Source organism: Palaemon carinicauda, chromosome 6, assembly GCF_036898095.1.
Source record: "Palaemon carinicauda isolate YSFRI2023 chromosome 6, ASM3689809v2, whole genome shotgun sequence".
NCBI lineage: Eukaryota > Metazoa > Arthropoda > Malacostraca > Decapoda > Palaemonidae > Palaemon > Palaemon carinicauda.
The window spans coordinates 32,982,800-32,995,575 of record NC_090730.1 but is presented as its reverse complement, the minus strand read 5'-3'; the positions used below and the strand labels follow the sequence as shown (position 1 = coordinate 32,995,575).

Below are 12,776 nucleotides of genomic sequence, written 5' to 3'. Positions count from 1 at the left end.
CTATCGGCGCGCGGGGGAAAAATCGTCGGCGCTTGCGCGTCGGCGAGAAACCATCGGTACCCGCGTGCGGAAGATCGTCGGCGCTTGAGCACGTAAGAAGATCGTCGGCTCTTGCGCGCATAAGAAAATCTCCGGCGCTTGCGCGCGGAAGAATACCGGCGAGCGCGCGCGCTTCACGCGCTAGTAGGTTGAAGGGTCAGCTGGCGGAACGATCAGGAACTGGGATGTGCCCTTTAAAAAAGGGCGGGCATCCCCGATGAGGACCGTAAGCAGGTCTGCTTTAGAGTCCAGGACCGAAGTCCTGGTAGATCAGTAGGTCAGCTGGCAGGACGATCAGGAACTGGGATGTGCCCTTTGGAAGGGCCAGCATCCACCGATGGGACCGTAAAAGGTCCGTATTAGAGTCCAGGACCGAAGTCCAAAGGACCACGTTGCAGCACAAGGTTGAGGTCACTGGAAGGTCTGCTTGATCCTCCGAGGAGGAGTCTCTATGAGAGGCCTCTCCCGCGAACGAGAGAGGTGACTACTTCGTAGAAGAGACTTGAAGACACTCGTGGTGACGCCCCTTAGGGCCGGTGGATCAGCAAGTTGACCTAGCCATAGCGATCCTCCGAAGAGGAGTCTCTATGAGTGGCCTCTCTCGCGAACGAGAGAGGTGAACACTTCGTAGAAGAAACTAACCAAGACTGAGCTCCACCCCTGAAGGAAGAGAAACTCAGCAAGGGGGGAGAAAAGTCTGGCCAAAAGGCAGCAACAGTAGTCGAAGGCGATGAATTTATTAAAGTATGGGAAGTTCTCCCTCTGAAGGGAGAAAACCTCACACCTAGGGAGGAAACCTCTCTCGGAAGGGAAGTTGTCCAACCCCTGGAGGCGAACCTCCTTTAGCGTTCTAAGTTGATCTGAAGTGCTGGCATGTTGTCACGGGAGTACTTCTAAGAGAAGGGATAACGCCCATGACGACGTCCTCTGAGGGACGGCAGCGACAGCAGATTCCCAAGGCATGAACAGGACAGCTCTGCTTCGTTGGCACTCTTTAGTCGAACGAAGAAAAACTGCATAGTTAACTGGGAAAATAAAATTAAATAATTATTTTAACAGAAATTCCCTAGGGAGGAACTCCGAAGAGGAACCACGAGGGAATAACATAAAATAAGAATTAAGTATGCGCCCTCCTTCCCCAGATGACATCCACGGGAGAAGGGGGGAGCAGAGTAACTGTAATAAAAACAGAATTATAATTATCAAAATCATCTAAGAATATTCACAAATAGTGAGAATCACTGACCCTGACCCTCTGAAGGGAAGTGTTCCCCCACAGAGAAAGCTGAAAAGTTAAAATACAAATAGATTTCACGAAAAATAATTGAGACAAACAAACGGAATAGCAACCTAACCCGCAACGGGAAAGGAGCTTCCGTAATAGTACATAATTGTAATAAAAGTGAACGACCTCGAGTAGAGAGAGACCGTAGTCAATCTAAAAAAGGCCACATTCCCTTCACTGAGAATCCAAGTTTCCCGTAGGAAAAGAGGAAAAGCGAAGATAATAGATGAATGAAGAGAGTCCAGGCGATGACAATTCCCCTGCGGCGGCCGAGTTAACGGATATATGCCGACGGGAAGACCGATGAACCAGAGAGGGAGAGGTCGTTCCCCACGAAGTGGAACTGTGCTGGCCTTGCTACTACGCAAGTGTAAGTGTCGTTGTCGTATATCACACACAGCACAAACACTGAAAAGAAAACTTGCTACATTTCTATACACAAATATATACATAAACTTTAAGAATGTTTATATATATATTACAAGTATAAGAAAAAGTAAGTAAAAAGACAAAAATTAATGGCAGTCCAAAATAGGCGAGGAGAGAGAGAGGAAACAATCGTTCTCGCTCCGAGCCAAAAGTAAAAAGTGAGCTCAAGCACAGGTGTGTGTGAGGGGGGGTAGCAAGCTACCCTCCACTACCCCCGCTAACTAGCAGTGGGGGTAGTAAACCCTCATTAAATTTTAATGGCTCGTCATTTCAGCTACGCCGAAAGTAATACCCTTATTAAATAGCGTGGTTTGTATTCCAGTTACGGAACAAACTTGTTTTTCAGTAGAAAATTTTGTCCTGTCCTTAACTATAATAAAACCCAGCTCTCTGTGCCACACGAAATCAAAACTGCAAAGAAGGAGGGCTGACTGGAGTAGGAAGAACTTACCCTCCACTAGCTATAACGACCTTGATAAAAGTTTAACAACAGATTCAGCTTTCGCTGAAGTCATACTCCCCTACCAAAGGACGATGGTTTACTGTATATTCATGAAAGAAACAAATTCCTTTTTAGCCATAAAGGATTTAAATTTTGTAGGAACAAGACTTATCCTAATTACTAAAACAAAAATAAAAAAATTTAAAGGGCATATCAAGCTAAACTCTCTGCAGCTCAAGGTATATAAATTTTTCACTCAACAGTGACACAAATTAACTGGTAAATATTTATCTATATGCAACCACCAGTACACATAGCCATAAAAACCTCCCGTTCCTATCCCGGTATTATTGTACTGTATTACAGGGCAATGTAACCTAGGGAAAAATGTTATTTTCATTAGTAAAATAAATTTTTGAATATACTTACCCGATAATCATGTAGCTGTCAACTCCGTTGCCCGACAGAATTCTACGGACGGGATACGCCAGCGATCGCTATACAAGAGGGGGGTGTACTCACCAGCGCCACCTGTGGCCAGGTACTGCAGTACTTCTTGTTGACACCACCTCAATTTTTCCTCGGTCCACTGGTTCTCTATGGGGAGGAAGGGTGGGTCAATTAAATCATGATTATCGGGTAAGTATATTCAAAAATTTATTTTACTAATGAAAATAACATTTTTCAATATTAATCTTACCCGATAATCATGTAGCTGATTCACACCCAGGGAGGTGGGTGAAAACCAGTGTACATGTATATCAAGAAGCTAAGTATCCCGTATTTCATATTATCAGTTATTCAAAATAACAATGAAATTATAAGTACCTGGTAAGGAAGTCGACTTGAACTATTACTCTGCCTTTAATAAGTTCGTCTTCCTTACTGAGCGCAGCGTTCCTCTTAGGAGGCTGAACAACTCTAAGGTGCTGAAGTATAAAGGGCTGCAACCCATACTAAAGGACCTCTACACAACCTCTAACCTAGGCGCTTCTCAAGAACGAATTGACCACCCGCCAAATCAACTAGGATGCGGAAGGCTTCTTAGCCTACCGTAACAACCCAAAAACAACAATAAAAGCATTCAAGAGAAAGGTTAAAAAAGGTTATGGGATTAAGGGAATGTAGTGGCTGAGCCCTCACCTACTACTGCACTTGCTGCTACGAATGGTCCCAGGGTGTAGCAGTTCTCGTAAAGAGACTGGACATCTTTGAGATAAAATGATGCAAACACTGACTTGCTCCTCCAATAGGTTGCATCCATAATACTCTGCAGAGAACGGTTCTGTTTGAAGGCCATCGAAGTAGCTACAGCTCTCACTTCGTGGGTCCTTACCTTCAGCAAAGCAAGGTCTTCATACTTCATGTGAGAATGAGCTTCTCTAATCAGAAGCCTTATGTAATACGAAACTGCGTTTTTGGACATAGGCATCGAAAGTTTCTTGATGGCACACCATAAGGCCTCTGATTGTCCTCGTATAGGTTTTGACCTTTTAAGATAGTACTTTAGAGCTCTGACAGGGCAAAGAACTCTCTCTAGCTCGTTACCCACCATGTTGGAAAGGCTAGGAATTTCGAACGATCTAGGCCAAGGACGTGAAGGAAGTTCATTTTTTGCCAAAAACCCGAGCTGTAAGGAACATGTTGCTGTTTCGGATGTGAATCCTATGTTCCTGCTGAAGGCGTGAACCTCACTAACTCTTTTGGCTGTTGCAAGGCAGACGAGGAAAAGAGTTTTGAGAGTAAGGTCTTTGAAAGAGGCTGACTGGAGAGGTTCAAATCTAGGAGACATAAGGAACCTTAAGACTACGTCTAGATTCCAGCCTGGAGTGGACAAGCGACGTTCTTTAGAGGTCTCGAAAGACTTAAGGATGTCCTGTAGATCCTTGTTGGAGGAAAGATCCAAGCCTCTGTGGCGGAAAACTGATGCCAACATACTTCTGTACCCTTTGATCGTAGGAGCCGAAAGAGATCTAACATTCCTAAGATGTAACAGGAAGTCAGCAACTTGGGTTACAGAGGTATTGGTAGAGGAAACTGCATTGGCTCTGCACCAGCTTCGGAAGACTTCCCACTTGGATTGATAGACTCTACGAGTGGATATCCTCCTTGCTCTGGCAATCGCTCTGGCTGCCTCCTTCGAAAAGCCTCTAGCTCTAGAGAGTCTTTCGATAGTCTGAAGGCAGTCAGACGAAGAGCGTGGAGGCTTGGGTGTACCTTCTTTACGTGAGGTTGACGTAGAAGGTCCACTCTTAGAGGGAGAGTCCTGGGAACGTCGACCAGCCATTGCAGTACCTCTGTGAACCATTCTCTTGCAGGCCAAAGGGGAGCAACCAACGTCAGCCGTGTCCCTTCGTGAGAGACGAACTTCTGAATAACTCTGTTGATGATCTTGAACGGCGGGAATGCATATAGATCGAGATGGGACCAATCCAGCAGAAAAGCATCCACGTGAACTGCTGCTGGGTCTGGAATTGGGGAACAGTACAATGGGAGCCTCTTGGTCATGGAGGTGGCGAACAGATCTATCGTTGGCTGACCCCACAAGGTCCAAAGTCTGTTGCACACGTTCTTGTGAAGGGTCCATTCTGTGGGGATGACTTGACCTTTCCTGCTGAGGCGATCTTCCGAGACATTCATATTGCCCTGAATGAATCTCGTTACCAGCTTGAGGTTTAGACTTCTTGACCAAATGAGGAGGTCCCTTGCTATCTCGTACAGCTTCCTCGAATGAGTCCCTCCCTGCTTGGAGATGTATGCCAAGGCTGTGGTGTTGTCGGAGTTCACCTCCACCACCTTGTTTAGCAGGAGGGACTTGAAGTTCATTAAGGCCAGATGTACTGCCAACAACTCCTTGCAATTGATGTGAAGCGTTTCCTGTTCCTTGTTCCATGTTCCCGAGCATTCCTGTCCGTCCAAGGTCGCGCCCCAGCCCGAGTCTGATGCGTCCGAATAGAGATGAAGATTGGGGGTCTGAACAGCTAACGAGAGACCCTCCTTGAGAAGGATGTTGCTCTTCCACCACATGAGAGTAGTCTTCATCTCTTTGGTAACAGGAATAGAGACCGCTTCGAGCGTCATATTCTTGTCCCAGTGAGCTGCTAGATGGAATTGAAGGGGGCGGAGGTGGAGTCTCCCTAACTCGGTGAACAGGGCTAACGATGACAGGGTCCCTGTTAGACTCATCCACTGTCTCACCGAGCATCTGTTCCTCTTCAGCATGCTCAGTATGCACTCTAGGGCTTGGTTGATTCTTGGGGCCGACGGAAAAGCCCGAAAAGCTTGACTCCGAATCTCCATTCCCAGGTAAACGATGGTTTGGGAAGGAATAAGCTGGGACTTCTCTAAGTTGACCAAAAGACCCAGTTCCTTGGTCAAGTCCAAAGTCCAACTGAGACTCTCCAGACAGCGACGACTTGTGGGGGCTCTTAACAGCCAGTCGTCTAAATAAAGGGAGGCTCTGATGTCCGCCAAGTGGAGGAATTTCGCAATATTCCTCATCAGTCGCGTAAACACCATAGGTGCCGTGCTTAGGCCAAAACACAGGGCTTGGAATTGGTACACAACCTTTCCAAAAACGAATCTCAGAAAAGGTTGGGAGTCTGGATGAATGGGGACGTGAAAGTAGGCGTCTTTCAGATCCAACGAGACCATCCAGTCCTCCTGCCTGACCGCTGCTAGGACCGACTTTGTCGTCTCCATAGTGAACGTCTGCTTGGTGACATAAGCATTGAGCGCACTGACGTCCAGCACCGGTCTCCAACCTCCTGTCTTCTTGGCCACCAGAAAGAGACGGTTGTAGAAGCCCGGGGATTGATGATCCCGGACTATCACCACTGCCTCCTTCTGTAACAGGAGCGACACCTCTTGATGTAACGCTAGCCTCTTGTCCTTTTCCTTGTAGTTGGGAGAGAGGTTGATGGGAGAAGTGGTCAGAGGGGGATTGCGGCAGAATGGTATCCTGTAACCCTCCCTTAGCCACTTGACAGACTGGGCGTCTGCACCTCTTCTTTCCCAAGCTTGCCAGAAGATCTTGAGTCTGGCTCCTACAGCTGTCTGGAGAGGAGGAGAGTCAATGTTTGCTTTTCGAAGACTTGGTACCCTTCTTGGACCTGCCCCTGTGACCGTCTGGGCGGGTACCTCCTCGGCTGGGGGCTCTGCCACGAAAGGGCGGAATAAATCTGGTAGCAGGAGTATCAGCCACTGGGGTGCGGTAAGTTCTAGGAACTGAAGGAGCAACCTTAGCCTTCCGTGCTGAAGAGGCCACAAGGTCATGCGTGTCCTTCTGAATAAGAGCCGCAGACAATTCCTTGATAAGATCCTCAGGAAACAGGAACTTAGAAAGAGGAGCAAAAAGTAACTGTGACCTTTGGCAAGAGGTGATACCAGTGGAAAGGAAGGAGCAAAGTTGTTCCCTTTTCTTGAGGACTCCCGATACAAACATAGAGGCAAGTTCGCCGGAACCATCGCGAATTGCTTTGTCCATACAGGACATGATCAGCATGGCCGAGTCTTTGTCAGATGGGGCAGTCTTCTTGCTCAAGGCCCCCAGGCACCAGTCGAGAAAATTAAAAATTTCAAAGGCGCGAAAGACTCCCTTTAAGAAGTGGTCCAGGTCAGAAAAGGTCCAGCAGACCTTAGAGCGTCTCATAGCCGACCTTCGTGGAGAGTCCACCAAACTTGAGAAGTCAGCCTGGGCAGAGGCAGGGACCCCCAAGCCTGGTTCCTCTCCTGTGGCATACCAGACGCCCGCCTTAGAAGTCAGCTTAGGAGGAGGAAACATAAAAGACGTCTTTCCCAGTTGCTGCTTGGACTGCAACCAATCCCCTAACATTCTCAAAGCTCTCTTTGAAGATCTAGCGAAGACAAGCTTAGTGTAGGCAGACCTAACAGGTTGCATGCCTAGAGAGAACTCGGATGGAGGAGAGCGAGGGGTAGCAGAAACAAAGTGATCCGGGTATAACTCTCTGAACAGAGCCAGGACCTTGCGAAAGTCAATGGAGGGTGGCAATGACTTGGGTTCCTCCACATCAGATGAAGGATCATCCAGGTGAGCAGCTTCATCCTCAGAAACCTCATCACCTGAGGGTTGAGAAGCGAGAGGTAAAGTTAAAGTGGTATGCTGAATGGCTGAATCCTGAAGAGCGGGTGCATGCGCACTTGCGGATTCATCCTCAAGTCTCTGTTGAAGAGGATGAGGGCTGGTAATGACAAAGTCATGAGGCTGGGATGAAGGAGGTTCTGCGGCGGTCTGAGGAGCAAGCGTGGTGAGAGGCGACTGTTGTAAAACATGAGGCTCATGCTGCATAGACTGCGGTTCAAGTTGAATGGGAAGAGGCTCAAGCTGAGGAAAAAGTGGTAGATGCATGCGTTGAGGTGGCTGACTCATAGCATGAGGTTCCTGCCTCAAGAGTTGCGCTTGCTTCAAGGGTTGAGGTGGCTGCGCAGAGAGAGGCTCTTGTCTCACGAGTTGAGGTTCTTGAGGTGCTTGCCTCGAGAGTTGAGGTTCTCGCCTCGAGGAAAGTGGAGGTGGCTGCTGCGAGAGTTGAGGTGGCTGCCTCAAGGATGGTAGAGGTTGTCGTACCTCAAGAGGTTGCTGCCTCGAGGATGGTTGTAATGCAAGAGACTCCTGCCTCAAGGGTAGAGGAGGTTGTTGTAAAGCATAAGGTTCCTGCCCCCAGTGTTGAGGAGGTTGCCGCGTGGTAAGAGGCTCCTGCCTCAAGGAAAGTGGAGGTTGCTGCACAGCGCTGGTATCTGGCAACTCCCAACGCGGCAGCTCACGCATGGAGGTAGCTTGAGGAACCTCAACATCATACGTCTGGCGGATTGGACTGCGCAGAGGAGGAGGAGCGCTCACAGGAGGAGGTGTATTAACCTTCTCTGCCTGAAACTCCCGCATCAACACCGCAAGCTGCGACTGCATAGTCTGCAGCATAGCCATCTTAGGATCAACAGAAGTTGAGGTCTGTTGAGGCATAGCTTTAACAGAAGTTGAGGTCTGTTGAGGCATCGCCTTACCTCTCTTAGGAGGCGTGCAGTCACCTGATGACTGTGGCGAGTCCGAGCTAGCCCAATGGCTACACCCGGGCTGTTGGACTCGCGCGGTCTGGACTTTACGCTTAAGAGGTCTTGAGACCTGAGTCCAGCGTTTCCTCCCGGAAACATCTACTGCAGACGAGGTAATAAAGGGCTCAATCGTCTGAGAGTGGAAGTGACGATCTCTATAAGATACGCCCGCAACCACTGAGGATACTACTGTGCGCCGATCAAGGCCTGCCGAACCCTTTTGCCCTTCGACATTGCTTCTCCCCTGGGCTTGGGAGCTTGCAAGAGGTCCCGGACTGGGAGGACGACTGGCACGCACAGAAGTATCCTCACGCGCAACACTGACACTGACACTAGCACTAGGCACAGCACTGGCACTATCACTTCCCACTGCACTTTTCACTTTAAGTTCCTTGACGTCTGCCAAGAGGAACTTGTGGTCACTCACTACCGACTCCACTTTATCACCTAAAGCCTGAATGGCACGTAAAACATCCGACATATCAGGCTGAGCACTAATAGTAGGTTCGGGGGTAGCCACTACAGGGGGAGGAAAAGGATGAGGATCATGGGGGGATGAATAAAGCAAAGAGCGAGCCGAACTCCTCCTAACTCTCTCCCTCTCTAACTTAGTCGTATATTTAAGGAATTGAATAAAATCAAATTCCGAAAGACCGGCACATTCCTCACATCGATCATCCAATTGGCAGGATTTTCCCCGACAGTCGGAACAAACGGTGTGAGGATCAACCGAGGCCTTCGGAAGACGCCTAACACAAGTGCTAACTCTACATCGTCTTTGGGTAGGAGCTTGTGAATGGTCGGACATCTTGAATCAGAGAACAGTCAAAGGGGGTTTCCAAATTAAAGCAAAGATCGTTATACCATTAATCAAAATTAATCCAAAAGCTATCTAAGCTAAGGGAAAAGCTTCCTGTATAGCGAAAGCTGAAATCTCAGAGCAATACTTCACCAAAACCGTGAACAAAGACTCCAAAATTATAAGCGTATCCATGTAGGTCTTGCCGGAAGCACGACAGAGGAAAAATTGAGGTGGTGTCAACAAGAAGTACTGCAGTACCTGGCCACAGGTGGCGCTGGTGAGTACACCCCCCTCTTGTATAGCGATCGCTGGCGTATCCCGTCCGTAGAATTCTGTCGGGCAACGGAGTTGACAGCTACATGATTATCGGGTAAGATTAATATTGAAAAAACTACATTATTCTATAGAAAAAATTCCTCTCTTCAAAAATGACATTCGTTCCCATTGCAAAGGAACAGTTTCAGAAATATACATATATTTACATATATATATATATATATATATATATATATATATATATATATATATATATCCAATGATAATGGGGGACCCCCAGTGGGAACTCGAAGTTTTGGGTGGGGAAAACATACTGGGGAAACGGTATATAATGGTAAAACAAGCCTTTTCTTCTCTATAAATTACCTTCTTGGATGTATAATAAACCAATGAAAACATACAGTAATATTGAGCTGCACAAGCTAACATTAGCAATGTCAGCGTAACATGCTAACATTAGCAGTGTTTTCCATTTATTTTTTGTCATTCTACGTAGTCGCTCTCATTCGTTTGTTTATACATAGCAGGTTTCGACCTTCTGCACATGAACTCCTTCCACTACGCATAGACTCCTCCTCCACCAATAGGATTTCTTCTTCTCTACTCCCTAAATTTAATCATTCGACTTCACCCACTTTATTCAAGTATATGACTTGATCCAGTACACCTATACCATTCCTTTTATGTAATACCCTCGTATACGTATTATGTTTGACCCCAGTATTACTTGTTTTATTATCAGATACCTTATAAAATCACCTCATTTTATATTCCCATTAAATATTATTTATCATACACTCCATTTTATCTTGCTATATTACTTTTATACATTTTGTTATTACCTTGTCACGCCCCAATTTCACATAAATACTTGCTCTGGACAAGTTTCCCATTCTAGTTCATTCATGTTTACTCTCTAGACTCCGTTGTTTTTCCGTTAACCAATCCTGAACCCATACGTATAGAAAGTTTGCACAGGGGGTGGGGTTAATATTTCCCTACCCCCTTCCCTTATCTCTTCAAGTGGTCTCTTCATACCCCTTCCAACAAATCCTTTTCCAAGGAAACCTTTGTCCTAGTCAGGTCTTTGTTATTTCAAGTGAGGTTTTTTTCGTATTTTACAATGGAAGTTGTAAAGGGTGCAGTATTCCATACTTAAAAGCATTTGCTAAATTTCATGGGGAATTTTTTGATACGTCATCCAGTGTTGATAATTTCCTTATATCACATAATGTAATACCCCAATGTTTACAGTGTCCCAAGTGCCCTTCATAGAAGTTAAGACGTTACAGTCTCAACACCCCGGTGACCCACAAGTTTCGTCGCCCGGGTCATACAGTAAGTCATTAATTTCTTTGATTTAAATGTTTTTAGCGTGCACAGCTCAACATTACCACTTGCCAATACAATTTTGTGACCTGGGAAGTAGGTCCAGGGGCTTGCCCCAGGCTAGGGGTTGTGACCTGGGAAGGGGGTCCGGAGGCTTGGCCCCGGCTAGGGGTTGTGACCTGGGAACTACTAGGTTAGGTTAGGTTAGGTTCTGTACCCTTTAATATATTGTGTAAAGGGTATATGGAAAAAATGCTTTAAAATCCACACGCTAAAATTAGCGTAGCATTGCTAACATTAGCAATGTCAGCATAACATAGGTAACGTTAGCATAACATTGCTAATGTTAACATGGACAGTACATACGTTCTTGATGAGTGAAGTGAGGACGGAATTTGAACAAGAGCCATTATGATTAAACATTTTAACAGAATACATATGTTTTCCTGTAGAAAATAACGTGATTCAACTGGTTTTCACCTTCATTTCATCGGCAACATCAAAAACCAGTTTGTCTACTTGAAGTTAATCAAACTGGTTGTTCTGTTTGTTTGCGGTTGAAATGAAGGTCAAATTCGGTTATATCACGTCATTTCCTACAGGAAAACATATTTTCTGTTCGAAATGAGAACCTGTAATACAGTACAACTTTACCCCTATCCCTAATTAATCTGGTGGCGTCTGCGCTTAGCCTTCTTAATCTAAATGTAACATAGGCTGTTTTCATAATAACCTAAAATTGCAGAAATACCAAAATCATTGGTGTGATACTCACGTTAATGGGTTCATTTCCGGTTCTTACAATTGCAAACTTTTAGCCAAAACTTTATATATAGTTCGTATGGTGGATGAGTCAAAGGCCAAAGGTAAACTAAGTAGATATGGAGATAATTGAGTTTAGTCGATTTCACGAGGTATATTGGGTTTCAGTATTCATGAAATGTTTGAGATGACATCAATAACAAAATTAACACAATACTTATAATATTATGCAACCAAGAACGTGGGTATATAGTTTTACACTTTGGTCGTTTGTTTACTTTTGGTCCAAGTTCAGATCAGATCAGATTCAGGTTGAGGCTTTGCTTTTGCAACGGCGCCTCTGTGTCTTTTAGTTTTGTGTGTTCCTTATTTTCACTAGTTTTTCTCTTTTCATCCACATTTGTTGTAGTACACTTTTCTTATTTTCAATATATTCTTCACAAAAAAGTAATTTTTCAACTGTTTATGCGCTATCTTCATATGGTTGTTGGAGCTCAATTGCTTTTATTTTTATATCACTAAACTGTGGACAATATAACATAAAGTGGTTAGCATTTTCTTCTACATCACATAATACACAGTTTATATTTCCATCTTGATGTCTGTTTTTTATATTCAAGCCTAATGTGCTTGTCCTTGCTCTGAATAATAAAATTGACTAAAATGTGTTGTCATATACTTCTTCCTCCCTGATTTCACTTTTCCAGTTTTTATACAAAATTAGACTCTCCTTGCACTCCATTTCACTCTTTCCATTTACTTGTGTCCCATTCTCTTGTTCTCTTCTTTATGTCCTCTTTCGTATATCTCTTGACTTCCCTCACCGCCACCCCACATTCTTCAGCATACTTCTTCACATGCATCCACCACTTCCTCTCTTTTTCTTCCATATCATTGACTATTTCTGTTAGTAAGTCCTTCTCTCCCTTATAAATGCTATTAAGGTACCTCAGCTTTCTATCCAATGGCCTCTCTTTTATAGCAGATGCTCCTACATCCCCTCTCAAGGCTACAATTGCTGTATTCTTTACATCCCCTAACATCCTTCTATACACTCCATTCTCTATTCTCTGCAACTTTTCTATTTAAGTTTCCGTTAAGCTAATTATATTTGATCCATATAACGTAGAAGGTAGCGCTACACTTTTCCAGTATGTTTTCCCTATCAGTATTTTATCACAACTTTTTTCTATGATTGAAAATGTAAGATTGGCTAGCTTTTGCGCCTTAACTATCATTTCACTTTTCTGTGTTTTGAACATATTCCTACCATCATCTAGCTTGATACCTAGGTATCTAATATTGCTTATTACTCTTATTCCCTCTATGTTATCTGGTTTCTCCTT

The 12,776-nt window shown here is 45.0% G+C and overlaps 1 protein-coding gene across 1 annotated transcript in view; it reads right to left on the bottom strand.

The window, feature by feature from the left end:
• LOC137642070 (RNA-binding motif protein, X-linked 2-like) overlaps window positions 1-11,784 on the bottom strand; it is a 137,271-nt gene extending 125,487 nt beyond the window's left edge. The window contains exon 1 of the mRNA XM_068374627.1: window positions 11,444-11,784. Within this exon, the coding sequence (XP_068230728.1) occupies window positions 11,444-11,457 (14 nt within the window). The 5' untranslated portion in view covers window positions 11,458-11,784. The remainder of the gene's footprint in view (window positions 1-11,443) is intronic.
• Window positions 11,785-12,776: the final 992 nt, after the last annotated feature.